This window comes from Uranotaenia lowii, chromosome 2, assembly GCF_029784155.1.
Source record: "Uranotaenia lowii strain MFRU-FL chromosome 2, ASM2978415v1, whole genome shotgun sequence".
Taxonomy (NCBI): Eukaryota; Metazoa; Arthropoda; class Insecta; order Diptera; family Culicidae; genus Uranotaenia; species Uranotaenia lowii.
In genome coordinates this window covers 143,993,393-144,020,731 of record NC_073692.1, presented here as the reverse complement: position 1 = coordinate 144,020,731, position 27,339 = coordinate 143,993,393, and the positions used below count along the sequence as shown (strand labels likewise).

The 27,339-nt window shown below is 33.6% G+C and overlaps 1 protein-coding gene across 1 annotated transcript; it reads left to right on the top strand.

Moving 5' to 3' along the window:
- Positions 1–12,926: 12,926 nt before the first annotated feature.
- Positions 12,927–20,135, top strand: LOC129746687 (tyrosine-protein phosphatase 69D-like). Its single transcript, XM_055740535.1, has 12 exons — positions 12,927–13,327; positions 13,770–13,878; positions 14,110–15,986; positions 16,046–16,270; positions 16,337–16,595; positions 16,664–17,249; positions 17,304–17,624; positions 17,687–17,839; positions 17,909–18,199; positions 18,260–18,558; positions 18,659–18,794; positions 18,865–20,135. The coding sequence occupies exons 1-12, from the start codon at positions 13,234–13,236 to the stop codon at positions 18,946–18,948; spliced, it is 4,434 nt and encodes a 1,477-aa protein (XP_055596510.1). The 5' UTR covers positions 12,927–13,233; the 3' UTR covers positions 18,949–20,135.
- The last annotated feature ends 7,204 nt before the right edge of the window (positions 20,136–27,339 follow it).

Sequence of the window (27,339 nt, the reverse complement as noted above, 5' to 3'; positions counted from 1 at the left end):
CACCATATTAAAACACTCAAAAATGAAGTTGCCGCAGCGTGCGGGCTGTACTGGAAAATAAATAGCTTCGTACCCCAAAAGCAACTTTCCATTATGTATCAGGCGTTTGTTCAATCCAAATTACAGTACCTGATTTTCATCTGGGGAGCCGCATCCAAAACGAGTATCAAACCCTTACAGATAGCTCAAAACCGCTGTTTAAAGGCCGTATACAAGCGACCTAGGCTGTATCCAACTAGGAGCCTTTACCACGAAGCAGAAAAGTCTACTCTACCACTGAATGCATTGAGAGAACTACAATCTGCATCTATCATCCACAATCACCTACATAACCCGTTTGCACATCATAATCTGCAATATGATCGTCCAGACCACAGATATTCTTTGAGACATCAAAGTAGCCTGTACGTACAACAGCCCACTTCAGAATTTTCCAAGAAAGCTTTTACCTACTATGGTAAAGTCTGTTATAATCGATTGCCGGCAAATATACGATCTGAAAGAAACCTCGCCAAATTCAAAGTGCTCATTAAGAGGCACATTAGATCTAATTTAGAAATGTACATCCAATGATCTAAGCCAACAGTCCGGTTTCCGGTAACCTAACAGACTGCGTTCTCTTAAAAGAGGGTCTCCTCACTGAGAACGCGCGCAATACCTGATTCCTCATCACGCTTTGTAACTAATGCATGTGTGTATACTGTATACACATTTTTTTTTTCTCGCCACCAGCCGCCACCGCCCTCCATCACCGCCCTCCACCACCGCCCACCGCCACGAAACATCGCCTCCATCCACCGTCACCGCATCGCCCAATAATAAAGTGCATAATATCAATCTGTCGTTATGAAAACTAGAATTGTGAAACCAAATGCTGTAAAAAATCATTGAAAAAAAAATCTTATAATAAAGTGATGAGGAGGTTTTATGCCTTTGGGAGAAGTGGCCTGAAAGTAGCTACACTCCCAGGGGCTTTTCCCTGCTCAAAAAAAAAAAAAAAAAAAAAAAAAAAAAAAAAAAAAAAAAAAAAAAAAAAAAAAAAAAAAAAGAAAACTGTCGGTTCATTAGAGTAGGATCATAAATCACTAGTTTTACATTATCTATAGATATAGTGTTGAAAGGTTAAAATTAAAACGACTAGTCGAAATATACCTATAGGTTACAAATTTACAAAGTATAAATGTTTACAAACTGTTACCGGTACCCTAGAAAGCAGTTTCATCTTATAAAAATTGATTTGTAAAGATGAGCGGAGGTTGGGCGGATTTTTGTGACACCAGGAAAGTGTTAGTATGACTACGACAGTCGACGATATTGCAAACGATCAAGGTTCAACTCCGTCGAGTCGGAAGGAGGAATGCATAGAGGATTTTAAATCGGTCACTGTCGTTGTCGCCGAACGCGGCGTTCTTACATACATAGGTATTAGGTTTTGTGGCGGCGGCAGCTGGCGGCTTCTTCATTTAGTTCCGTCCTCGACGGCGGCACGTTTTTCGTTGAACCTATTTTGAACCGATCATGCCAGTTAAGTTTTTTGTTTACTTTGAAAAGTTTTGACGTAGAATTTCGTCTTACGGCAACACTATATCACGAAAACTTTCCAATTAACGGACAACGGACTACCTTTTTCACAAAATTAACAAAAAGTCGCTGTATTATTACTGTTCGTTATTGTCGGAAACGTATCTCTTTTTACAGTTATTGGATATATTACAAGTAAATTTATCATTCTCCATCCAAAGTTTGAAAAAAGTTCACAGTATTGTTTAGAAGAATCGTTGTTGTTTAGAAAAATAAAAAATTCGGTAACGAATGCGCCAACTGTAAACAAATCCAGATAATCACAAAAATGCGTTAAACTCTTTATTTTACATCCGAAAATATAATCTCCTTTTAATTTTTCTTATTTTAGTGAAGTTAAATTGAATTTTTTAAATAAGGCGAATAACTTTTTTATGAGTGTGTAATCCCACAGTTCATTCGCTCGTTTCCCCTCAAAATTTCGTCGCGAACAAAAAGGCCAATAGTTATTTCGAGATAGAAAAAGAACATTGAAGTTTTTGAAATTTGTTTTCCAGGACGAGGAAATGCACAAATCAGTATTTATAAGATCGTTGAATGTGCTAATGTTTTAATGTGAACATTTGGACCCGCTTTCAAGCTTTGCTTGAATATTGCTTCTTTAATGAGTGATCCAAAAGGCGAACAGTCATTCTGCAATTCAAAAGGGCGCTCCAATTTGGCGATTGAACAAAATGAAAGCACCAGTCTGTGGTCAAAGGGTCAGGGCTAGAAGTTGGTCACTTTTTAGTAACTTTGTCACTTTTTTCAGACTGGTCACTCAAAAGTTACTTTTATTGAAATTTGGTCCCTAAAGTCACTATTTTTAATATAATTTCCTTTCTGAGCATTTTTTTTCTACTCATTATTAAATACATTATATTGTTTCACAACAAGTGGTATGTATTCATTAGTTTATTATTAGGTTATTCGTTTATTATTTATTTGACGGGTTCCTTTTCTTTCGAGTCCTGTGGGAATTCACACGACCTAAATTGAGAAAATGGCTCAGATTCAGTAAGGAAGATTATTGTTTTGTTTTGCTTTGATATATCGCTTACACTTAAACATTATATGGATGACAATTGGAATTCCAACGAAAATAGTTTTTCGCCTAAAAAAAATATGTAGTTTTTTTTGTTTATTTAAGACACTTTACCAAAGTTTTGGAATTCGTGTCAAGAAAAAATATTTCCAAAAGTGACACTATTACAACATGTTTAACCAAGATTCGAAGTGTTATAACTTTTAAAGCTTGAATTTGTTAAAAATAATTCTCAACTGAATTTAAAAAAAATCAGTAAAAATATGTACAGTGCACTAAATCACATGGCAGGGAACATTTCATGCTTTCAATGCTCTTGGTTGTATTGAATGGAAGGCAAAGTTGTAAAAAGTGACTCAGTTGAATCAAAAATATCAGATGTTTCATTTCTAAGTTCCCTTATTTCTAGATATTTTCGAATCATTTGAAAGATTGGTAGATATGCATAGCTTTCAAACCTTTTTTGAAGTTTTCGATAACTTTCAGTAATTGTTGTACCTTTTAAGAGGTTTACTGATATATTTTCTGCAATATTCGAATAGGTGTTTCTTGGATGGATACAATATTTCTAAGGTGTTTTTTGGATCTGTTAATTTTTTAAAGAAATTTTCGTGTTAAATCATTTATAAATATTTTTTTTTTAAATTCCTTGCTTTTTGAACATCTTTTTTTTCTAGTAAATCTTTCTAATGATATATATGTGAATCATGCAGTCTGCAGTGTATCTCTTTGAAAATGTTCCATTTTTGTAAGTAAATTCTCTTTGAATTAGTTTAAATTTGAAAAATTATATTCTACCTTGAAAATTAATCTCGTAAAATTTGTTAAGCCTTTTTTGTATTATTATCATCTTAAGTCAATTTTTCGATAAGCTTCTTTAAGTCATTGTTGTCAATCTTCTGTCAACATTTTGTCCTTTATCTTTTTTCAATCCTCTATCATTGTTTTGTCACTTTTTCTAGAGGACCTCCCAATTTTTAGTTTCATGACTCTTTCATGAAATGAAATTTCTGTAGATAAATGTAAATCTTAACTCAATTTCAAGTAAATTCTTTAAACTTTTTTCAATACAACAATAGACTTTTTCAACTGTTTTAGTGACATTGAAAAAAATTTGATGGTGTATACACTATAGAAATTTCAAAATTTGTGTTTTTTTTTTTCAAAGAAAACGGATAAACTCGAAGTTCTTGTCGGGCTTAGTTGTCCTAGTCTTTACAGAACGATCTTTTGGTTCCCTCCCATTGTTTCTTTAGAATTTTAGGATTCTGCGTCCGCTATTCTTAAATTATCTAAATTATCTAAATTTAAAATGTTCCTCTTTTGTCCAACATATTATTTTTCTATTAGTAAGGCCAAGAGCCTTCCAAAAAACGTTTTTCCATTAACAGAATTGTCTTTAAAGCGTATTATTTTAGTTTTTTATGTCATTTTTTAGTTAGTTTTCGTCTTGATCTGGTCACTAATTTTTTCCCTAATTTCACTTCAAAGTAACTATTTTGCCCTACTTTTTTACCGCATGGTCGCTTCTAGCCCTGAAGGGTCCACAGTTATATTTATTAATTTTTTGAAGTAATTAGTACGGAAAAGCTATATTTATCGATCGGATGATGAAATTAAATCAATTTGAAAGCATTTCAGCGACCTTTTTAGGAAAATGATTGTACGCAGCTAAATAGGATATTGATTTTATTTTCTGTAACTTGGAATGCGTTTTTCTCAAAACAAAGGTCTTGGCGCATTCGCCGTATTCAAAATTCGATACCGAATTGTTATGCACTTTTAACCGATTCTCTAGGCCGTGCAGGTATGTTAGAAAATCAAATTGAGGTAAAAAATATCATTCAACATAAAAAAGTTACCACAACATTTCGATGTCTAGTTCAAAACGCTAAAATTGTTTTTCCCTTTTTTCTCAGGAATTTTAATTGCTGAAATCCTAACAAAAAAGTTTTGTATGACAAACAAAATCTTGAGACTTGAAATAGGTAATTGAAAGTAGATAATGGTGTTGTAGTAATTGGTCAGTAGACACATTCCATCGTGACGTGAAATCGCTTTTCCGGACTTTTTTGTACTGTTATCAAGTTATCATTCTAGAAGTCAACCAAATAAATTGAAAATGAAAAAAAAATGTAGCAAACGGTCGCAAATTGAATTTCCTTCAAAGTGAATATAATTTGATCATTGTAAAATTTAAGTTGTTTTTGTTGTGATTGATTACTTTTGTGACGTGAATTCACGCTAGAATTAACCATTTTGGACTTTAGTACATACAACTTTGATTTCCTGTTCTCTCTGTGGAAATAGAATATCGGTGTCTTCAAATGAGTTGTAAAAAAATCCATTACCCGCAATTTGATGTACGTAGCTTCTCGATTGAACAACAACGAACGAAGTTATGCTTATTTGAAGTTGTGACGTGAATTCATTCAAACAGAACGGGTAGTTGACTGAATTCACGTCACGAATATAAAGTTATACCTGTGGTTATACTGAACCATTCTTCGGAGCCTTCAAATTTTATGTACACTTTCAAAAACGATATTCAGTTGTTCCGACTTTAACAATCATAAATTTTCAGTATCTGCACCTAACTTTCTCCTTATTTTGATTGGCACTTGAATAGCAACATATTGAGGGATCATATGTTAAAATTACTACTGTCTTCATTTAAGGATTCACAAAAAAAAAATTTTTTTTTCAATCTTTTTGTATTTTTATTTGAAAATAATTAACTAATTAAAACAAATTAACTAAATTATGCTCGATTTGTAAAAATCCGACCATCTGGAGGGTAAAACAGCTTTCAGAGCATATTTTTCATATAAAATTTAACAAAAAATCAAATTTTGTGACGTGAATTCAAGCATTCGCGCTGTTGTAACTCAGCTAGATTCCAACCGATTTATATAAATTTTAGAGTTTTAGAATCGTCTAATAATTTTAAAAGAAAATCTCATTTTTTTATTCAAAAAAATGTCAGTTTTGTCGTAAAATTAAAAAGTTCCCTTTTTTGTGGCGTGAATTCATTCATTTGCGACTGGTTTTGTTCGCTTTTCAAACCAACTACATTGGAAATAAACAAATTCTTTTTTTTACAAAATGAAGCCGTGTTTTTTTGGCTTCAAAACATACTAAAATCATTTCTAAAAAAAAATCATCCATATACATATTTAAATTAATGATTTTGTTAAAAATTGTCAAAATAACCACTTTTTCCAACAAAAAAATTGATTTTCAAAATCATCTAAAACATGTGTAAAAAAACTTTTTTTCTCTTTTTTCCGTTGGTTTTGTGTGATTTGAATTATCAAATGGGCTTGTGATATAGCTCAGTTGGCAAGTCTGTTGTCTCCTGAGCCGATGTCCGCGAGTTCGAGCCCAAGAGTAAACATCGAACACAGTTGTACCGGATAAGTTTTTCAATAGCGATCCGCCAACTGTAACGTTGATAAAGTTGCGAATGCCATAAAGATGGTATTTAAAACGACTATAATCGAAACAATTAATTAATTAATTATCAAAATTATAGACAATTTTGAAATTTTTTGATACCTACGTGAACGGATAAAAATCACTTTTAAGCGGTACAAGCGCGTGGAATGTGTCAGTAGTGTCTGAGATACTAAGCTTTTTCTCGGCTGTCCAACCAAAACACCCGTTGGTCCTTTGAGTGTTAAGAATTTGAAATTTTAAATGTAGAATACAATATTTTCGCTTGATATTTAAAGGCCCTCCTAAGAGGAAGAGGATTTTTGCTACTTTAAGTCGTTCTTGACTTGAATGCTGCAGTTATTTCAATGAATAAATTAAATTAAGTAACGATACATACCTTACAGTTATAACACGGACTCGATGGACGAAATAACAAGGGTCTCAGCCGGTTTAGAACAACCACAAATCAAAGAAAAATCACAAGATCACTGATAGAGAAGGGAAGCAGCAACCTTCCTCGAAATCCACAGCACAAAAGATTACAACGCTTGCCCAATATTCGTACACGTTTTTTCGACACTCAACGGCACTTCCGGTTATTTCGGATCGGTTTAAAAAAAAATTTAGCATCCGCCGCGCGACCATTTTTATTTGTTTTGTTTTGAAATTGCACGCTCATTATTATGTAAACAAAAATTGGGTGCTTTTACTCTTTACAGTTAACTCAATTTTTCGTTTAATTCAAATTTAATCAAAACGCAAAACTGGAACAAATTCAAAATTTCGAATTAGTCTTTCTCTCGCCTATTTCTAAAAAAAAGACAACATAACGTATTTCTAATGGGTTAACCAGCGACAAGTGAGGGATTTATTGGATTATCAATTTTAATTCGAAAGCATTATCTTGTCCTTTAATTTTTACCGCGCGTCGACGATAAAAACCCACCTGTAATGAATGTTGTGGGTTATTTATTAATTTGTCGGCTTGTGGTTAGATAAATATCCGCCGCTCGGCTGGAAGAAATGAAGGTACCCGAAGAAGTGTGCTGCCTTTTTTGATTGGGAGCTCCTTGAGTTGGATTTTTGGTTTCGTTGACTCGCGAGTCGCTACACACGTCGGCTGTTTGGTAGGATCAACTCGACTCGCTGCTCGAAATAGACGTCTCCAGGGGGATTGGGCTGCCATGCTTTAATTTAAGCCCGATGTACCGACGACCTGTGCCGTTGCGTTGGTATCGCGAGATGTTAAGCGCACCAGGATTAGCGAACGAAGCATCTTCCTTGATGGGGAAAAAGCGCCAACGTCAAACGTGTGTCTTATCAAATTTTGAATATTTGGTTGAGGATGAAGAAAAATTAAATCATGAACATGATTATTTTTAAACCAAATCCTAACAGATTTAGAGGCAATTTCTTTTTTTGTGTGGAAAGTTGATGTTTGGTTTTGTGCAACACCGTATGAAGCACATAAAAAAGAGCTCCAAATTTTTACCTGATCAAACCAGTAAAAATGGAATCGGCTCTGTGGCTTGAGGGTGTTTGTATGGATTCTCCAATAACATTTTAAATATTAAGTGACTGTACGATTGAGGTAAAATATATGATCATCTAAACGAGTGTTGTACTTATTCAAGTTATTAACACAAGCACGAATAGAAGAGAAAACGGCCATTTAACGTTCAAAACAAAAATTGTAAATATTCAGGATAGGTATAGTCATTTAAATGTTGCATTAGTATGAAGTGGTATTAAATAAGAACCGTGAAAGTCGTAAAAATATAAATATTGCTATCATCTTCCAGAAATTGATACGGCTCCATAAGTGCAGATAGATTACGGCAGATAATTTCTACGGTGCTTGTTTGTAAATTACTCGATTAAAAGTGAAATAACCCAAATGAACACCTATCGTAAATTCATTATCGCCATCGTCACCGGGCTGGGTTGTAATCGAAAAAAAGCTCGTGACATTTTTTTTCAAAAGAACGTAAAACCAACTGATATCTGGTCCCATTCATTGGGCTATTTGATTTTAATCGTGATTGCTCAGCCAGGCTGGAGTGATGAAAACATGGGCTTGGCGAATGAGTTTCGAAAAAAAGATGAAAGTTCTTCGAAATTCATTGCGGTGAATAACTGCTATTTATTTTATTTTTCATCTTGCCCATCTCAAACATGCCGGTTTATTTTTAACTGAAGTGTTCTAGTGTCATCATGTTGTTATCCATCCGAGGGTCTGATAAGCGTTTCGAAAAGGCTGCTGCTGATAGAAACGTGTCTACTGAATACTTCGGCTATCATATACGAAGGTCAACGTAATGAAGCACATGTGTACTCAAACGATTTATCATGAAATATCTATACAAGGCTTTGACTAGATACCACAATTGTGTACCAAGTGTGTAAGTTACTTCTGAATCTTCACTATTAAACGACAATTCGCCAAAAAAGCAATGGTGAATCAGGCTTAACAAAGGAATTGAACGTCTAAACGATCTTTGCCTACCATCGCCTCTTCAAAGTGGCACACGTTGTGTCTGTCGCACTTTGAACAATAACCAACAGATCGTTCCATATCTCGGAACGATCTGTTGTTCATAAAAATAGTACCTATCAATTCTTGTCAACTTGCTCGGTTAGCTCTTATAAATCAAACTCAGCCAATGTCTTCTGAAACTGCATATTAGTCCGAAGCATGGAATGGGGCACAGCACTTTGGAGAAATTTTAACGAGAAATTCATCATAAAAATGTCAGAAAAATGGCTATACGAACAACTTTTATAGCAATTCGTAGCATTTAGTAGATAGTCGATTATCTGTAAACACATGTAAATTGTAAACAGTTTTTGCCTTAAAAAACCAAGAGGATACTTGAAGATTTACTTGAACAATTCTAGCCGAATGATAAGGCTTTATCGGCCTTCTTGAGGACAATCGCAAACCAAACACGCCTGATTTTACAGTGCTCAAAAAAAAATTAAAGCCATAAATAAAAGCACCTTTTGGACAATCACAATTGGACAATCAATCAAACGCAGTAGCTCCAATTAGTCATATCACTACAGCTCATTGGACGATAAGATGGTCAAAGACAAAATGTGTATTACCCCAACCCAGCCAAGTATTATTACGATCGATGCCACACTACAAATATGTCGTCAAGATTATTCAGGTGCCTGACTTGAAGCAGCTACGATGATTTTTTTGATAGTGAGGTAACTTATCCAGAAGTTGACATATATTGATAAAACGTGTGATCAGATTACATTATACATACATCAATAAAAACCTTTTTTTTTGCTGACTACAGCAAAAACAACAACCCTACTACTAAATAATGAGAGTTATATACAGCACAAAAATTCTTTTTCTGATCAGAAGTAGTGACATTACAAAAATGAAAAAAAAGGCGTTCAAAAATTTAATTTATCAAACAAAATAAATCTTGTCGTAATCAAATGCATCAAGTTGACATGCATACGCGTTTTCGGGCATAAAACTGAATCAATTTGTTAAGGCAAGTGTTGGGTATCTATTTCTTGCTTTGCTTCCCTATTTCCATGATAAGATGATCAATCACAAATGAAGTTCAATATATGAGTACTTTATTTTAGGATGATAAGACCCAAATTGGTGACTTTTCAGATGCACAATATATCAGCCAGTTAGGTCGTTTTTCATCTTTTGCATTGCAATACAAGAGGAAGCTTATTTTAATCTAACTAAAAAAGTCTGAGCAAATTAAAGATAATAATTCGATAATCAATTTTTTTTGTCATTTTTATCATTTTAGTCGTTTTTATCATTTTTGTTACTTTTGTCATTTTTGTCATTTTTGTCATTTTGTCATTTTTGCCATTTTTGTCATTTTTGTCATTTTTGTCATTTTTGTCATTTTTGTCATCAAAGATAATAATTCGATAATCAATTTTTTTTGTCATTTTTATCATTTTAGTCGTTTTTATCATTTTTGTTACTTTTGTCATTTTTGTCATTTTTGTCATTTTGTCATTTTTGCCATTTTTGTCATTTTTGTCATTTTTGTCATTTTTGTCATTTTTGTCATTTTTGTCATTTTTGTCATTTTTGTCATTTTTGTCATTTTTGTCATTTTTGTCATTTTTGTCATTTTTGTCATTTTTGTCATTTTTGTCATTTTTGTCATTTTTGTCATTTTTGTCATTTTTGTCATTTTTGTCATTTTTGTCATTTTTGTCATTTTTGTCATTTTTGTCATTTTTGTCATTTTTGTCATTTTTGTCATTTTTGTCATTTTTGTCATTTTTGTCATTTTTTGTCATTTTTGTCATTTTTGTCATTTTTGTCATTTTTGTCATTTTTGTCATTTTTGTCATTTTTGTCATTTTTGTCATTTTTGTCATTTTTGTCATTTTTGTCATTTTTGTCATTTTTGTCATTTTTGTCATTTTTGTCATTTTTGTCATTTTTGTCATTTTTGTCATTTTTGTCATTTTTGTAATTTTTGTAATTTTTGTAATTTTTTGTAATTTTTGTAATTTTTGTAATTTTTGTAATTTTTGTAATTTTTGTAATTTTTGTAATTTTTGTAATTTTTGTAATTTTTGTAATTTTTGTAATTTTTGTAATTTTTGTAATTTTTGTAATTTTTGTAATTTTTGTAATTTTTGTAATTTTTGTAATTTTTGTAATTTTTGTAATTTTTGTAATTTTTGTAATTTTTGTAATTTTTGTAATTTTTGTAATTTTTGTAATTTTTGTCATTTTTGTAATTTTTGTAATTTTTGTCATTTTTGTCATTTTTGTAATTTTTGTAATTTTTGTAATTTTTGTAATTTTTGTAATTTTTGTAATTTTTGTAATTTTTGTAATTTTTGTAATTTTTGTAATTTTTGTAATTTTTTGTAATTTTTGTAATTTTTGTAATTTTTGTAATTTTTGTAATTTTTGTAATTTTTGGAATTTTTGTCATTTTTGTCATTTTTGTTATTTTTTGTAATTTTTGTAATTTTTGTAATTTTTGTAATTTTTGTAATTTTTGTAATTTTTGTAATTTTTGTAATTTTTGTAATTTTTGTAATTTTTGTAATTTTTGTAATTTTTGTAATTTTTGTAATTTTTGTAATTTTTTTAATTTTTGTAATTTTTGTAATTTTTGTAATTTTTGTAATTTTTGTAATTTTTGTAATTTTTGTAGTTTTTGTAATTTTTGTAATTTTTGTAATTTTTGTAATTTTTGTAATTTTTGTAATTTTTGTAATTTTTGTAATTTTTGTAATTTTTGTAATTTTTGTAATTTTTGTCATTTTTGTTAATTTTGTCATTTTTGTATTTCCTGTCATTTTTTTCATTTTTGTCATTTTTGTCATTTTTGTCATTTTTTTCATTCTTATCATTTTTGTCATTTTTGTCATTTTTGTCATTTTTGTCATTTTTGTCATTTTTGTCATTTTTGTCATTTTTGTCATTTTTGTCATTTTTGTCATTTTTGTCATTTTTGTCATTTTTGTCATTTTTGTCATTTTTGTCATTTTTGTCATTTTTGTCATTTTTGTCATTTTTGTCATTTTTGTCATTTTTGTCATTTTTGTCATTTTTGTCATTTTTGTCATTTTTGTCATTTTTGTCATTTTTGTCATTTTTGTCATTTTTGTCATTTTTGTCATTTTTGTCATTTTTGTCATTTTTGTAATTTTTGTAATTTTTGTCATTTTTGTCATTTTTGTCATTTTTGTCATTTTTGTCATTTTTGTCATTTTTGTCATTTTTGTCATTTTTATCATTTTTGTCATTTTTGTCATTTTTGTCATTTTTGTCATTTTTGTCATTTTTGTCATTTTTGTCATTTTTGTCATTTTTGTCATTTTTGTCATTTTTGTCATTTTTGTCATTTTTGTCATTTTTGTCATTTTTGTCATTTTTGTCATTTTTGTCATTTTTGTCATTTTTGTCATTTTTGTCATTTTTGTCATTTTTGTCATTTTTGTCATTTTTGTCATTTTTGTCATTTTTGTCATTTTTGTCATTTTTGTCATTTTTGTCATTTTTGTCATTTTTGTCATTTTTGTCATTTTTGTCATTTTTGTCATTTTTGTCATTTTTGTCATTTTTGTCATTTTTGTCATTTTTGTCATTTTTGTCATTTTTGTCATTTTTGTCATTTTTGTAATTTTTGTAATTTTTGTCATTTTTTTCATTTTTGTCATTTTTGTCATTTTTGTCGTTTTTGTCATTTTTGTCATTTTTGTCATTTTTGTCGTTTTTGTCATTTTTGTCATTTTTGTCATTTTTGTCATTTTTGTCATTTTTGTCATTTTTGTCATTTTTGTCATTTTTGTCATTTTTGTCATTTTTGTCATTTTTGTCATTTTTGTCATTTTTGTCATTTTTGTCATTTTTGTCATTTTTGTCATTTTTGTCATTTTTGTCATTTTTGTCATTTTTGTCATTTTTGTCATTTTTGTCATTTTTGTCATTTTTGTCATTTTTGTCATTTTTGTCATTTTTGTCATTTTTGTCATTTTTGTCATTTTTGTCATTTTTGTCATTTTTGTCATTTTTGTCATTTTTGTCATTTTTGTCATTTTTGTCATTTTTGTCATTTTTGTCATTTTTGTCATTTTTGTCATTTTTGTCATTTTTGTCATTTTTGTCATTTTTGTCATTTTTGTCATTTTTGTCATTTTTGTCATTTTTGTCATTTTTGTGATTGTGGTCATTTTATTTTTGTCATTTTTGTCATTTTTGTCATTTTCGTTTGGATGTTTAAAATCTTTTCGCAGAATCTTATTTTCTGGTTGCACTGTCCATCAATTGCCGGTTTGACAGATCTTCAAGCGAAGGAGTGGAAAATGTCAAAACTTGAAGAGCTTTTTTCCGAAAGGCGTTCTTTTCGACAGGGCATTCCTCATAGCAATTCGCCAGTGTGTGGAAAGAAGGAAAAAAGAGTGTCCATTATTCTTTTCGACAAACCTCCTTCGTTTTTGTTTTCCATTATTTTGTCGCGAAATAATTAGATTAAATTAGCCACCAGCATGAGAAAAAGTGTGTGAAATCGCTGTAGATCATTTGCGAGAATGGTGTGAGCTTGGACAGTCGGAAGTATTCCGTTGCAATAGCGGGTTAAAAGGCAATCAAAATCGGCACGAAATCTTGAGAAAAGACTACGACGGACGACAGGATTTACACACTTGCGACAAGAGGGAGAGCAATGTGGAAGAACCAAGCCCACTTGTGCTTTCTAGTTGTTTGTATTTTGTCGCTGAACGAACGGATTTTCGCCAGTAAAGCCACCGGATCCAAGGGTACGTCGTTTGTGGACAATTTTTTGATAAAATTTGTTAATTCTGGCAGTCGAAAGTACGATAAAAATCATATTTCAAGCCGCTATCGGAATCCCATTTTTCATCCATTCTGGTGCTCTTCATCGACAATCTTCCCACAGCTCGTAGCTGCTATCTCTGTCTTGCTGGTGCGAATATCGCCTTGCTCTATCTCTCATAGCATAATAGTCATTGTCGATACATTTGATGCAAAAGGAGGCGACGTCGTCCAGGAGGCGACTCCTCATTCCAGACGACTAGACATGTCGTGGGTTGCTGTGAGCAATTGCTAACCAATTGAAATGAGGCTTAATATACGAACTATTTTTCCTAATGATGAATTTTGCCAAAGGCCTACTAAACTGTTCTTTCCTAAAAGTATGCATACTACATGTTTGTGATTAATCATTTGTTTTCCTTTTAGTTGAGTCACAATACTTCTTGGCGGGCAAAAATGGCACGTTGTCCTGCAAGTTTACTGGAGTGGAAAATCCTCTGTGGCAGAAGGATGGAAAGAATCTCACTGACGGCAGGTGAGTCATAGACTTGGGATAAAAATAAGCTCCAACACATGTGGCGTATTTATCACCAAGAAACATGTATAGATTTATGATTAAATTGTAACGCATATCACTTTCGAGAATTTGGTACACAGTTTTGATAATTGTTACTGACTGAAATTTTGTTTAATATGAGTAATCAGGGTTTTTTTTTAACTTGTAGAAGACTGACAAAATCAATATAATATTTTTTTAAATTTTTAGTGCCAGGATAACATTTATGATAGTAGACAGTGAAGCGGATGTCGAACGGCTCTCTGTAAGTGACCAGGATAAGTCGGCAGATGAATCTATCGATACAACAACCACGGCTGATGCACTAACGACTGGTCCTATAGTAATTTCCACCATAACGATACACAATTTTACATCATCTGATGTGGGCAACTACTCCTGCCTTGGGGCGGACAAAACTGTGCTCACAAGGTACTCGGTTCGAAAAATAGTTTTGCCAAAAATAATCGCTTCGAGCCCACAGCGAACAAAAATCAAACAGGATCGAAAATTTCAACTGTACTGCGTCATACACATGTACCCACTGGAATACTTTAATAATTCTATTCAATGGTTCAAAGAAGACGATACCACCGACAATATTTTTTTGAGAAATTCCACCGTTCGAGCGCTGAACGGAACACACGTTAACGCCACCTTAACAATACCTAGTGTGACTAAAACGCACAATGGAACCTACTCTTGTAATGTTGGCCCATCAGCTATGGTTGACGAAATAAGCGGAACGGACAAAAAGCTTATGGCCCTTCTTGTGCTTGACAAACCTCAAGTAACTATCGATTACGTCAAAGCCGTTGGTGCGAACAAAATCTATCTCAATTGGACCATCAACGATGGCAATGATCCTATCAAACATTATAATGCACAGTTTATGAAGAAAGGTGATTCAACATTCACGTACTATGCCAATCGTATAGATGGAAGAAATTCTTCCATTGTTTTGGAAAATTTTGAACCCGCTACCGATTATGAGATCAAATTGACTGCTCATAACGGCCAAGGAAATGGCAATCCGTCGCCTCCGGTCAAAGTGAAAACGCTAGAAAGCGATCCCAGTTTTACACCTTTTATTGAAGTTACAGGAAATACTCACTCTACCATAACCATTGGATGGACAGCCCCTCCAGCTGATTTACTGGAGTATATTCAATATTACGATCTAACTGTTTCATTAGCTGGCCAAAATAATTCCAAATGGGAAACATATTATCCACAAAATAGACGCAATCTTCCATATATGTTTGATAATTTAGACACTGCCACTGAGTACAGTTTCCGAGTCCGAGCATGCAGTGAATTGGCCAAAGTTTGCGGAAACTGGTCCGAAGAAGTAAATGGGACGACTAGCGACGGTCTTTCATCCATGCCACTTAATTTGAATGTCACTTGCTCCCACTTCAATATCTCTCGACGTAATTCCGTGAGGGTACACTGGGATCCTCCGGCAAAACCCAATGGAAAAGTTCAATCCTATCAGGTCGTATTGGAAGGTGTGTCGCAATTTCGAAGTGAACATGGTTCCATGAAGAACGAAACATTCGGGCCGAAAATTAAAAACGTCCAAAAGCAGTTTACCAAAACCGATTACGATGGCATACCACCGAACACTAACTACACGGTCAAAGTAGCAGCTCTGACGCGAACCAAACGGCCAGGTGATGTGGCCAGCGCCACTTGCACGATGCCAGCAACTACTCCCGACAACATTGGTCGCTTGATGTGGGGCAAACTTCGCACCGAAGACAATCAGTGGATTTTCAAACTATTTCTGCCTCGGATAACCGAACGCAATGGTCCGATCTGCTGCTACAAGGTTTACCTCACTCGACTGGGTCAGCGAAATGGATCCCTCCCGGAACCGGATACTCTGGCGGTGACAAGTTATGCGGACGTCCACTCCTTAAACAACTCCCACGGGGGAACGTATCTGGCAGAAATATTTTCTAGTCTCAACTATAGCCCGGAGGTTTTCCTCGGTGACGGTAAAACCAACGAATTCCGCAGTAACGGATTGTGCCGTCAATGTTTGTACAAAACCAGATTTCATCATAGCGATAAGCATAGTGGTAAATTATTCGTTTGGCTTTGTTAGTAAGTCGTTATTATTTATAACTTATCATTGTAGCCATCAACAGGGAGGATGAGGATGGAAATCAAAATTCCACGAACCCAGTTCGCACCGGCAATGAAGCGGTCCCAGTGGAGGATGAACTGAAGGTTTCTAGTCATGAAAAACGCGAGATCGGTGCGTACAGCTTCCACGATCACGAAAACGGCCATCAGTTGGAGCAGATTTACGATGGATTACTTGACCCGAACAGCAACTACACCGGTTTTGTTGAAGTTGTTGGTAAGTTACTGATGGATTTAATTTTTTATAAGAATTTGAATTAACGCAAAATTGTCTTATTTTCAGTGAGGACAGAAGGGGATCAGGGCTTACAGTACATGTCTACATTTAGTGAGTACTTTGCGGAAATGAGTGCTGGGGCTCCGGCTGCCAGTGAACTAGATAGTAAGGACCTATCGTACATCCTGAACATAGTGATTCAAATTCTTTGTGGATTGATACTGATAGTTTTACTGGTACTTCTGTCGCTCTGCCTTTTACACAAGCACTTTAGCAAAAACATTGCGCAAGAAGGAGAGGCAATTAGTTTAGGGGATTCACTTAGGTAATATATTTCTCATACGAGTGCTTATGCTTATAAACATAAATAACTTATGCACGTTTTTTTTTCAGGCGAGCCCTTTGTCATGGACGGAATTCAAATGTACATCATCGCCACCTATTGGGCAATAACAGTGCCAAACCTCCTGTCATTCCACCAATCAACAAGGATGATCTTTCCAAAGCATATTTTGAAAAGCACAAAGATTCGGACTATGGCTTTCAGCACGAGTTTGAACTTCTGCCAGACAAATTTATTGATCGTACAACGAAGAATTCTGATCTGAAGGAGAACATACATAAGAATCGCTATCCGGATATCAAGTCTTATGACCAAACGCGGGTCAAATTGTCGACGATGAACGGTCTCTCTGGCTCTGATTATATCAATGCCAATTTCGTAATCGGTTACAAGGAACGTAAAAAGTTTATCTGCGCCCAAGGACCCATGGACAGTACGGTGAACGATTTTTGGCGAATGATATGGGAGCAACATTTGGAAATTATTGTCATGTTGACCAATTTGGAGGAGTACAATAAAACGAAATGTGCCAAATATTGGCCGGAGAATATTAACGACTCGACACAGTATGGGGAGCTGTGCATTACTTTTACTTCCGATAGCTACTATGCCGATTATATAGTGCGAAATTTGAAGGTACGTAGTCTTGGTTTTGTGAAATACGCTCGTCTCATAATGGCCTTATTTCAGGTTACAAAACGATCTATCAACTCAGCTGGCGAAGATGTAGAAGACACTCGATACATTTCTCAGTTCCACTATCTGACCTGGAAGGATTTCATGGCACCGGAACACCCACAAGGAATCACCAAATTCATCAAACGCATCAATTCAGAATACTCATTGCAGCGTGGCCCGATACTGGTTCATTGCAGTGCTGGTGTTGGTCGAACAGGTACTTTCGTGGCCCTCGATACACTGTCACAACAATTGAACGAGGAGGGTCAGGTTTCCATCTTCAACACAATTTGTGATATGCGATATCAAAGAAATTTTCTCGTTCAGTCACTGGTAAGATTAGCGGTTTTTTTGCAAACCTTTTAGGGTTCCAATACTCACTACATTTTTTTTAGAAACAATACATATTTTTATATCGAGCCCTTACTGAGTTAGCATACTTTGGGGATACTGAAATTGACCAAAAATCATTAGCTACAACCGTGGAAAGTCTGAAACAGCCATCATCGGATAACCCCGATATAAGTAAATTAGAAGCACAATTCCAGGTAAACAAAAAGAACATGAATTTCCCTTCTTTCAAAAACATATTCAAACGGCTAAAATTTCCATTCTAGCGACTGAAGTCCTTCCAAGACGACTCCCGACGTACAATTGCGATGGGTGGTAGCGAGGAGAACAAGGCCAAGAATCGATCGGATGCGTGTGTCCCCTACGACAAAAATCGAGTCATCCTGGCTCCGATACCGGGTCACGACAACTGCACTTACATAAATGCATCATTCATTGATGGTTATGACGATGAAAACAACTTTATTATTACCCAGGATCCGATGGAGAACACTATTTTTGACTTCTGGAGGATGATCTTCGAGCAGCGCATAAAAACTATCGTAATGTTTTCAGAGGTAAGACGAAAATAAACTGCTCAAAAGGGTAATCTTAGTAATGTTACCTTCTTCTTTCAGATTGGCGATGGTCCCAATAAGTGTCCCCGGTACTGGGCTGATGACGAGATGCAATACGAGAACTTGCTCGTGACGTACATCCAGAGTGAAAGTGGGCCGTATTATACGAAGCGGGAGTTTACGGTGACTAATTGCAAGACAAAAGATACCATCCAGGTGACTCAGTTCCAGTACAACGGGTGGCCAACGGTGGAAGGCGAAGTGCCGGAGGTGACCCGCGGTATGATCGAAATAGTCAACCAAGCGCAGCAGCACAGCTCTCAGCAGGACGATATCTTCACCATTGCCGTTCACTGCAGGTGAGCAACTGTATATTAATGATTTCTTTTAAATCAATCAACTCAAGCCTTATCATGTACAATTAACGAAAATTCGATTACAACGTTAATTTCTTTTCAGCTTGGGATCGGACAAGAGCTCCTTATTTGTGGCCATGTGCATTCTAGTAATGCAGTTGAAAACCGAGAAACGGATCGATATCTGTTCGGTAGTCAGAAAGCTTCGAGCACAACGTAGTTTAATGATAGAAACTTATGTAAGTATACACCTCAATTGACAATTGAAATATATTTTTAACAACAATATTTTTGTTTTCCAAATTTCAGGCACAATACGAATTTTTGCATAGAGCTATTGTAAATTTCGCTGATCTATACAAAATCTCGCTAGGCATAGCTTCCGATTGTTGATAAGCTTAACATTATACATATAGTGGAAAACACAACATTATTGCTAAGATAACCAATACGTATGAAAGTCGCGGAGTTAAATCGTGAAAGAACAAAAAAAAACACTGACAAAAATCACAATTATGAGATATGTATAATTTTTCATACCCTCAGGGGTTTTTTCAAACACAACAAACATAGTGAAAAAAAAAAAACAAAAATATGAATGTGTCAGGCGCAGGAAACGAAAACCGCATGCGACTATTCCTTACTATGTATGCTTATACTGCTTCTTGTATGCAATTGTGTATTTAGTTTAAGTTTCATTTTAAAATCATGAATGCGATTCACAAACTAAAGTTCAAAACAAATCAAAGCCGGATGGGCAATGAGATTAGTACAGGCGAAACGCTCAAGAGATTTTTCATTTTTAGACGTTTTTAATCGTTTCATTTTAGGCCACTAGCGCTAAACTTTATTTCCACTCTGATTGAAAAATTACAACAGTTTACATTGTCCCAAATGTTAGCTCTATGTCCTTCCAATTCTACACATCCAAAGTAGGCACAATACACTATAAATAGCCATCGAATACTTATAACCGTAACCATTAGAGGAAATGCCGGTCTCCATCCATACTTATCCCGAGCACTAAAATGGCCAGCATGCGAATGACTGATGGGAAAGGTGAAAGAGAATCAAAAAATTTTCGTAGGATGACATCTCAGAGAAAGCTGAAAGTTTGTGATCGAAGCATTAGAAAGGTGTAGGTAAATGGTTGAAATAGTAAAAAAAACAAACAATTACGAGCATGTGTGGGAAGTGACAGCGTTAGGAACTTTACAGAAAAGTAGTTATTTTTCATGTTGAAAAATACATCATTAGGAATCCATTCACCTGGAGAAAAGTAATGACATTAACTAAAAGAAAAAAAAACTGCAGAAAATGATGCAAAATATACCTCTATCTGTGTGTAAAAGTCAATAACTATTAAGGTATCTGTACCAGTATGATATTTCTATGAGTAATAAATAAAAGGAAACGAAACGAACAAAACAACTAAAACACAGGCAAATCCATGAAACAGCAGAATATTAACATAAGGAAAAGTCGTGTGCTGAACCTACAATTTACTACATTATATAATGTTTGTATTTATCAACAACAAAATTATCAATACTGAACAGTAAAGATAAAACTTGTGTATAGATCGTGGTGTTTTATTTGCTGAGAAATTTCCTCACGATTGTGGTTCTTAATTATAAAATATCCTAGCTGTTCTCTTTAATATCAGAAAAAATCTTTGGCTCCACACCGGTTGAACATTGCATACCCAAAGGCTAAAAAACAGTTACTCAACATATATTGAGAAAATAGACAATCATGACAAATCCCGATTTATCAGTGCACCTGGCACATCTGGTCGGCGTTTCTTACAATTCGAGCAGTGGTAAGGTTTGAGTCCTCACTAGTACTTATGAAAAGTCATAATAAAGAAGTATCATTCATGAGAACAACGGTACAATCTTGCGTGCAATGATTTTAGCGGTAAGGTCTGAGTCCTCACTAGGATATATGAAAAGTCACGAGAACAACGGTACAATCTTGCGTGCAATGCTTTTAGCAAAAGTGAACCTTTAATTGCACAAAATGCTTTTAGCGTGCAATGATTTTAGCGGTAAGGTCTGAGTCCTCACTAGGATATATGAAAAGTCACAAGAAGTATCATTCACGAGAACAACGGTACAATCTTGCGTGCAATGCTTTTAGCAAAAGTGAACCTTTAATTGCACAAAATATTTTGAAGAAACCGCTTCCGATTAAAGTGCTGTTTGAAGGTTTTAAGACATTTGCATACAAAATTCATCAAAGAAAACCTACATTGAGGTCGTTAATTTTCGGAAAATATCTAACTGCTTCTAGGTTGCTTGATTTCAGGAAATTTATAACAAAGATAAAAGAAAGTTCCTCAAGCTGAAGTGTGTTTTTCTCGGAATTCAAACATGAAAAAAAATGTGAAATTTTTTATAACGAAAATAAACAAATCATTACATTGATTACACACAGAAACAGCAATGAAAACCTAAAATAAAAGGCTGATTTTGGATCTATTTTTATTATCCTTCATCTTTTCAAAGATTAAAATTTTGTCAGATTCGCCATGTTTTTGGGTACTGGACGTAATTTTTTGTTTAAGTATAACCTGTGAATCGAAAAAAAATATGAGTATTCATCAGAAAGTACGTTTTTGCTATAAAGTTAATTTTTTTTAAATTTTGCGTACTAAAACGAGCAACTCTTAACATAATAATGATACGGTTTCTGGATGCTTAAAATATGATTCAAAATTTCTGATGTGTTTCGAAGAAAAAAATTATTGAAGTTTTCGTTTTAATTTTTTTTTAAGCAGTTTCTGAATTTAGCCCAAATTTGCTTGGTATTCCGGATATTGAAATATTCCATTACAGAATCTTCTGTTCATATTTATGGTATAACACCAAGAGAACGTCTAATTTTTAATTATTAGAATAAGATGACCAAAAATTGATTTACTTGGTTTTTATAAACGTCAAGAATGTAATGAATAAGTTCGAAAATAGAATGATATTAACTTTGTAAATCTATGTGAATTTCATCAGAAAACCAAGGAAATGTTAAATACTATCCACTTCTACCTTTCATACTAAAGTGCTAGAAAACTAAACTAAATTAAGGATATAAATAGGGTTGACTTTGTAAAAATAAAATTCATAATTTGATCCAACACTCAGTATCAGAAATCAGGAACAGATAATTGGTTCAATAACATCTTCAAATACAAGAAGCTTGGAAAATACAAATTTTAGTCTCGACGATTCAAGACCCTAAACAGAGATAATGAAAACTGAATTAGATTTGCAAAGACTTTTTTGAATTTCATTTCTGATTTTGAATTCAAGATCTCAAAGTAAAAAAAGATTTCATAACCGTTTGATTTGAAATTGCTGTGAATAATAATTCAATGTACTACACATATATTGAATATTCTAATTTTCTTTGTTCAGTGCTTAAGCATCCATTTCTCGATAAATATGATAAAGTTAAAGTCAATATAAAAAAGATGATTTTAAAAATTAAGAGGAGATTATCTAATACAGAGAACATATCAAATGCATGATAGATAACGAAAAACAGAATGGTATATGGAAATTTGTTGATATTTATATATTTGCAGCATAAAAAAAATTCGAGAAATTTCATACCATGAAAAGTGTTGTGCCATTTCTACAAATTTGGTACCAATACGATAAAGAAAATTTCAAACATGGTTTTGGCGAAAAAGGAAAGACAGTTGATCAAAACTGCTTAAAATGACGACACATTTTGAAAAAAAAAACATTTTATGGCACTTATCTTGGGGTTAATAGAAATTGAACATATCGGTGTCAAGGATCCTCTGTAAATGAAAAAAAATAGTTAAACGGAAGAAAATAGATTTTTAACCTAAACCCAGAAGATATTAGCTTTCCAGTTTTTTTGGAAGTCAATATTCTTCGAAAATTTTTGCCCCTGGAGGTAGACAATACCATAATATGACAGAAGTATTACGAAAGCAGTAGCAATCCAGTTTCATGAGCGTAAATAATTATTTATCTATATTCTGCTTATTTACATGTTCATTATTTTTGCGAAATTCAAAGGCTTAACGAAGTTTGCCGGGTCAGCTAGTTTTTTATAAGTCCAACTTGATTTTTTAAATGCAAAATAATGATGAAGAATTTACCTTTCAAATAATGCAAATGAATATTAACGAACATGAAAAATAAAACTTTGTGACTTTGTGGTGGACAGACGCGTGGAATGGGTCATACGAAAAAGGCAACATATTGATAACATACCTACAAGAGAAACTAAAAACAAAAAACCAGCCAACAGCTGGTTTCGTTTCGTTGGGGTGGAGGGAGAACCTTCACCATATGAAGGTAGCAAAGCTAGCGAAGGTAGATACAAAACGGACAACGTAACGAAATAGTTTATGCATGGAAAGGAGTGGAGGAAAAAAGCACAAATGAAAGACTGCAACTGACCAATGGTGACGAACTGGACACGCCAAGCTTAGCGGATGGTTTTTTCCACCACGCCGAAAAAAGCCCCTCCCACTTTATCCGTCAATCTTCATTATGATATCTTGTCGATCTTCATTATTTTTTAGTTCTCGTAGATCTTCATTCATGATTTTTTTATAGTTTTATCCGTTAAAATGAATAGAAAATTATTTATAAAATAGGTAGGTAGGCAATAATATCTAAGTAAACGTGATTTGAAATGTGATTAACTTATCTTAAAAAGATTAATTTTATTTATTTATATAGTTTTGTCGTTTTACACAACAATCTTTTTTCTTTTTAAATAGTTTTAGAAATATTTGCAGCACCTGGTAAGTACAACCACAGAGAAGTACAACTCACAATCGGTAGAGTACGGGAAGTGGGTTCAAGTCCTACCTGGAGAAAAGGCGATTTTTTTTCGCATGTCTTTCAACATCATTTTTCATCCAATCATTTTATTCATTTATTTTAAGCAAAATTTTTTAAGCTTACCTTTTTAAAGGTTCGAAACACTGCTCATCTGTTCCTGAAATGAGATGGTTAAAAGAAAAATAACACAAGGCCTATTGGGCCACTGATTCCAAATATTTATTTGGTATTTTTTTCTATAAGATCTTTTTTCGAGATAATTTTTGAAAATAGCAGTAACATTGTCACATTTTTTAAGCTGTCACTTTCCAGTTACTATTTTTGAAATTAGATAACTAAAGTCACTATTTTTAACAAGTTATGTAAAATGATTACATATTACCTTTAAAAACTTTCTTTGCAAATGCATAAAAACGTGTTTCCGTCAACGTTTATACTTCGTCTTTTTCTATAAAGTAATATTTAAAATATCTCAATTCTTTTTTAATTTTATTTTAAAATAAAGCTTTTTTTTAGCTTTTTGTTCAAATAGGTAATTTTTTAAATTGAATTTCAAATTAACGTATTTGAGCTCAAAAAGGTGAAAATTAGTATTCAAGAATATAAATGGGTACATCCCATTTTTTTCAATTTGTTTTTAACTTTTTTCAGTAGTATTTTTTTAATAGTTATTTTCCAATTTCTACTTAAATTCGAATGTTTCGAAAATTTCGACAAGACGTTCAGCAAAAAAAATTATTTATAGAATTCATAAATTTGCACAAAAACGATTAGACAGCTCGGTTCCAGAGTAAAAATGCAGATCATATACGTTTTTCAGAGAAAAAATTAAATTGTTGCATACAAAACTTAAGATTACTAGACATTTACTCATAACAAGTAACTTAATATTTCTGCAAAAAAAAAAATGGATGAGAAAATTAAGCAAAATTGATTTTTCAATAGTTTCTTTGTTCAAGTAGTGTAAAAATGACTTTTTTTTTCAAGGTTATATAAATTGATAATTGAATTTTTGATGCATTAAAAGCGAAACACTTCGGGGAAAAAGTGAAAAACTTCGGGGACATATATGGGCTGATATGCAGTAAAGGCTTGAAATATACAGAATTGGCAAACTGATCATTTGATTTGTTGGTTGGAATTTTAGATGTTCCTCTTAATGTAATTTTTGATTTGATGCTCGTCGCTCGGATACGCCGAGTGTACGCAGGTCCTCCTCGAGCAATATCCATGTCTCGTGCCCGTAGAGGACAACCGATCTAATGAGCGTCATGTACAGCTTACACTTCATGCGAGGGCTAAGTCTTCTCGACCTCAGTTGCTAATGGAGTCATCACGTATCATCGTCGAAGATCAGCATGGATTCCGTTAAAAGATCTGCCTTAAGACCTTAACCTTAACGAACATGATGGCGTCAGTTCCATTCATCAGTAGGTCTTTCTGTTATAAGAAATAAGTCAACGCAATTTATGTAGATTTTGCCAAGGCGTTTGATCGACTGCGCCACAGATAACACATCGCTAAGCTTGGCAAAATCGGACTCTCCAGGTGGTTAGTCATGTGACTCGAGTCATTCCTGAAAGACAGCCGAGCGAATGGAATGACCGTGAATCTAGAGAAAATGCAAAATCCTGACATTCACCATAAGAACGATTGAGATAACCCATTGTTACCGAGTGGGTGATTCAGTGCTTGAATGGGCGAATACATACGAGATCTTAGAGTGATTCTAGACAAATCACTCACATTTGAGGAACATATAGCGTTAACCGTGGCAAAAGCAAAAACAGTACCGTCAAACAGGGCATCATGCAACAGCAGGGTTAGATGCAACATTTGTATACCACAACACTTTTTCAATTTTTATATTAACATAATGTTATAAAGTTATCATTTAATGATAACAAAATGTTAATGACGCAGTTTCTCACATCGTGAGAGAGTTGTTGAAAGTTTTTGATTCTCATAAAACATTAAAAAAATCGAGCAATAGATGTACAATTATTTATAATTTTCGATGTCGTAAAATACTTTACCCAGTATATATATATATATATACATACTTAACGTATTATATTATATATTATAACGTATTGGCTTTTATCATCCTATACTAACACTGTCGGTGGAAAAATATATTCCAGACAATCACCAAATTTTTTGAATAATTATTTTTATAATTCAGTTACCAGTCTGGGCTATAAAATTCATCAAAATGCAAATCAAAGATTCACCTTATAATTCTTGTTATATGATTGTTTTGAGACACGCGTTTGTTAATATCGAAATTTCATCCATACAATCTTAAATTTCTATGATTTCAGTTAGGAGATTTGTTTGTAGTATTTTTTACCCCTAAATGTATGCAGAACCCATATGGTTTTTCTTTAAACACATTTTTGACAGAAAAAAATGTCAAATTTAATTCGAACAAAACCAAAAATTACTGAAATTGGTGCATTATGCGCAAAGACATCACAAATATATCAAGAACAATAAATTTTCAAACGTTTTCATTTGATTTTTCCTTAAAAACAAAGTTTGTTATAACTCACCCGTTTATCCTAGTATGGTGGAAATCGTATGCATGTAGCTTGTGATATAGCTCAGTTGGCAAGTCAGTAGCTTCCTGAGCCGATGTCCGTGTGAGTTCGAGACCAAGAGTAAGCAACGGTCACAGTTGTACCGGATAAGTTTTTCAATGACTGTCCACCAACTGCATCGTTGATATAAGTCGAGAATGACATAAAGATGTAAAACGACTATAATCGAAACAAAAAAAAATGTTTCTGTACATTTAAAAATGACTGGTGAAACCAATAATATTTCTAACTACGTAAATTTGATGTCCCATCAACCTTAAAACTTTTCATGTACAAGCGGTATGACTATCTGTGGACATTCAGTTTTTAGAAGCCGTTGAAGTTGAAAAGTGTTGCATGATGCCCCAGTTGACGGTACTGGAATCGATCGTACGGCACACTAAAGGATTCAGTGACATCACCGCTTTAAAAGTCCTCTACTGCTCACTAGTCTTTTTTGCTTGGAGTATAACATCCGAATCTGGACACCTACATCCATAGGCGGAACTTCTCTAGAATTTATTAATTTTTGATGTTATATCTGGAAATATCGATTGCTCTAAGCTCGCCGAAATGCATCGTCTTGCTCTTATTAATTCTTAATTAAAAATAAATTCAATGATGTCAGCAATAGTTGTGATCTTATGTGTTGAAATTCATAAAACTTGTAGAATGTCTAGGCCAGATCTGAATCTTTAATTGAGTGAAGGCTTTGGTGAAGGATTCAAAATCAGCTTGTAGTTTTCATGTAGGTGTATTTGTACCCAGCCAACAATTTGGTAGGTATATCAAAAGATATACGTACGTCTATGTCGACACTAATCATCGTATATGACGTTAGAAAAAAGCATATACCTACCAAAAGTGGAGGCAATATACGTACATCTTTTCGTTATTTTCTGGTTTACGACATCGACAACATCATATGTGATGTCATTTACGATGTTAGAAATACTTTGGTACTTTATGTCGCATTGGCGTCATTTTATACGTTACATTAAAGGATTCGATTCATGCGCATTTACGATGATGGGAGAATTGACAGTTCCAACCACACTTTATACGATGTGTATTTTACCCTTTTACGACTTGAAGCGATATGATGATAAGTTGGCGGTTTAAGTCACCCCTAATGCGAGGTGTGTGGAACTCTTGCACGACTTGAAGCAATCTGACGATGAATTTGCGATCTAAGTCACGCTTTATGCGAGGTGTGCCGAACTCTTGTACGACTTGAAGCAATCTATCGATGGATTGGCGATTTAAGTCACCCTTTATGCGAGATGTTTTGTACTCTTGTATGACTCGAAGAAATCTGACGATGGAATGTCGATTTATATCCCCCTTTATGCGAGATGTGTTCCAGTCTTATA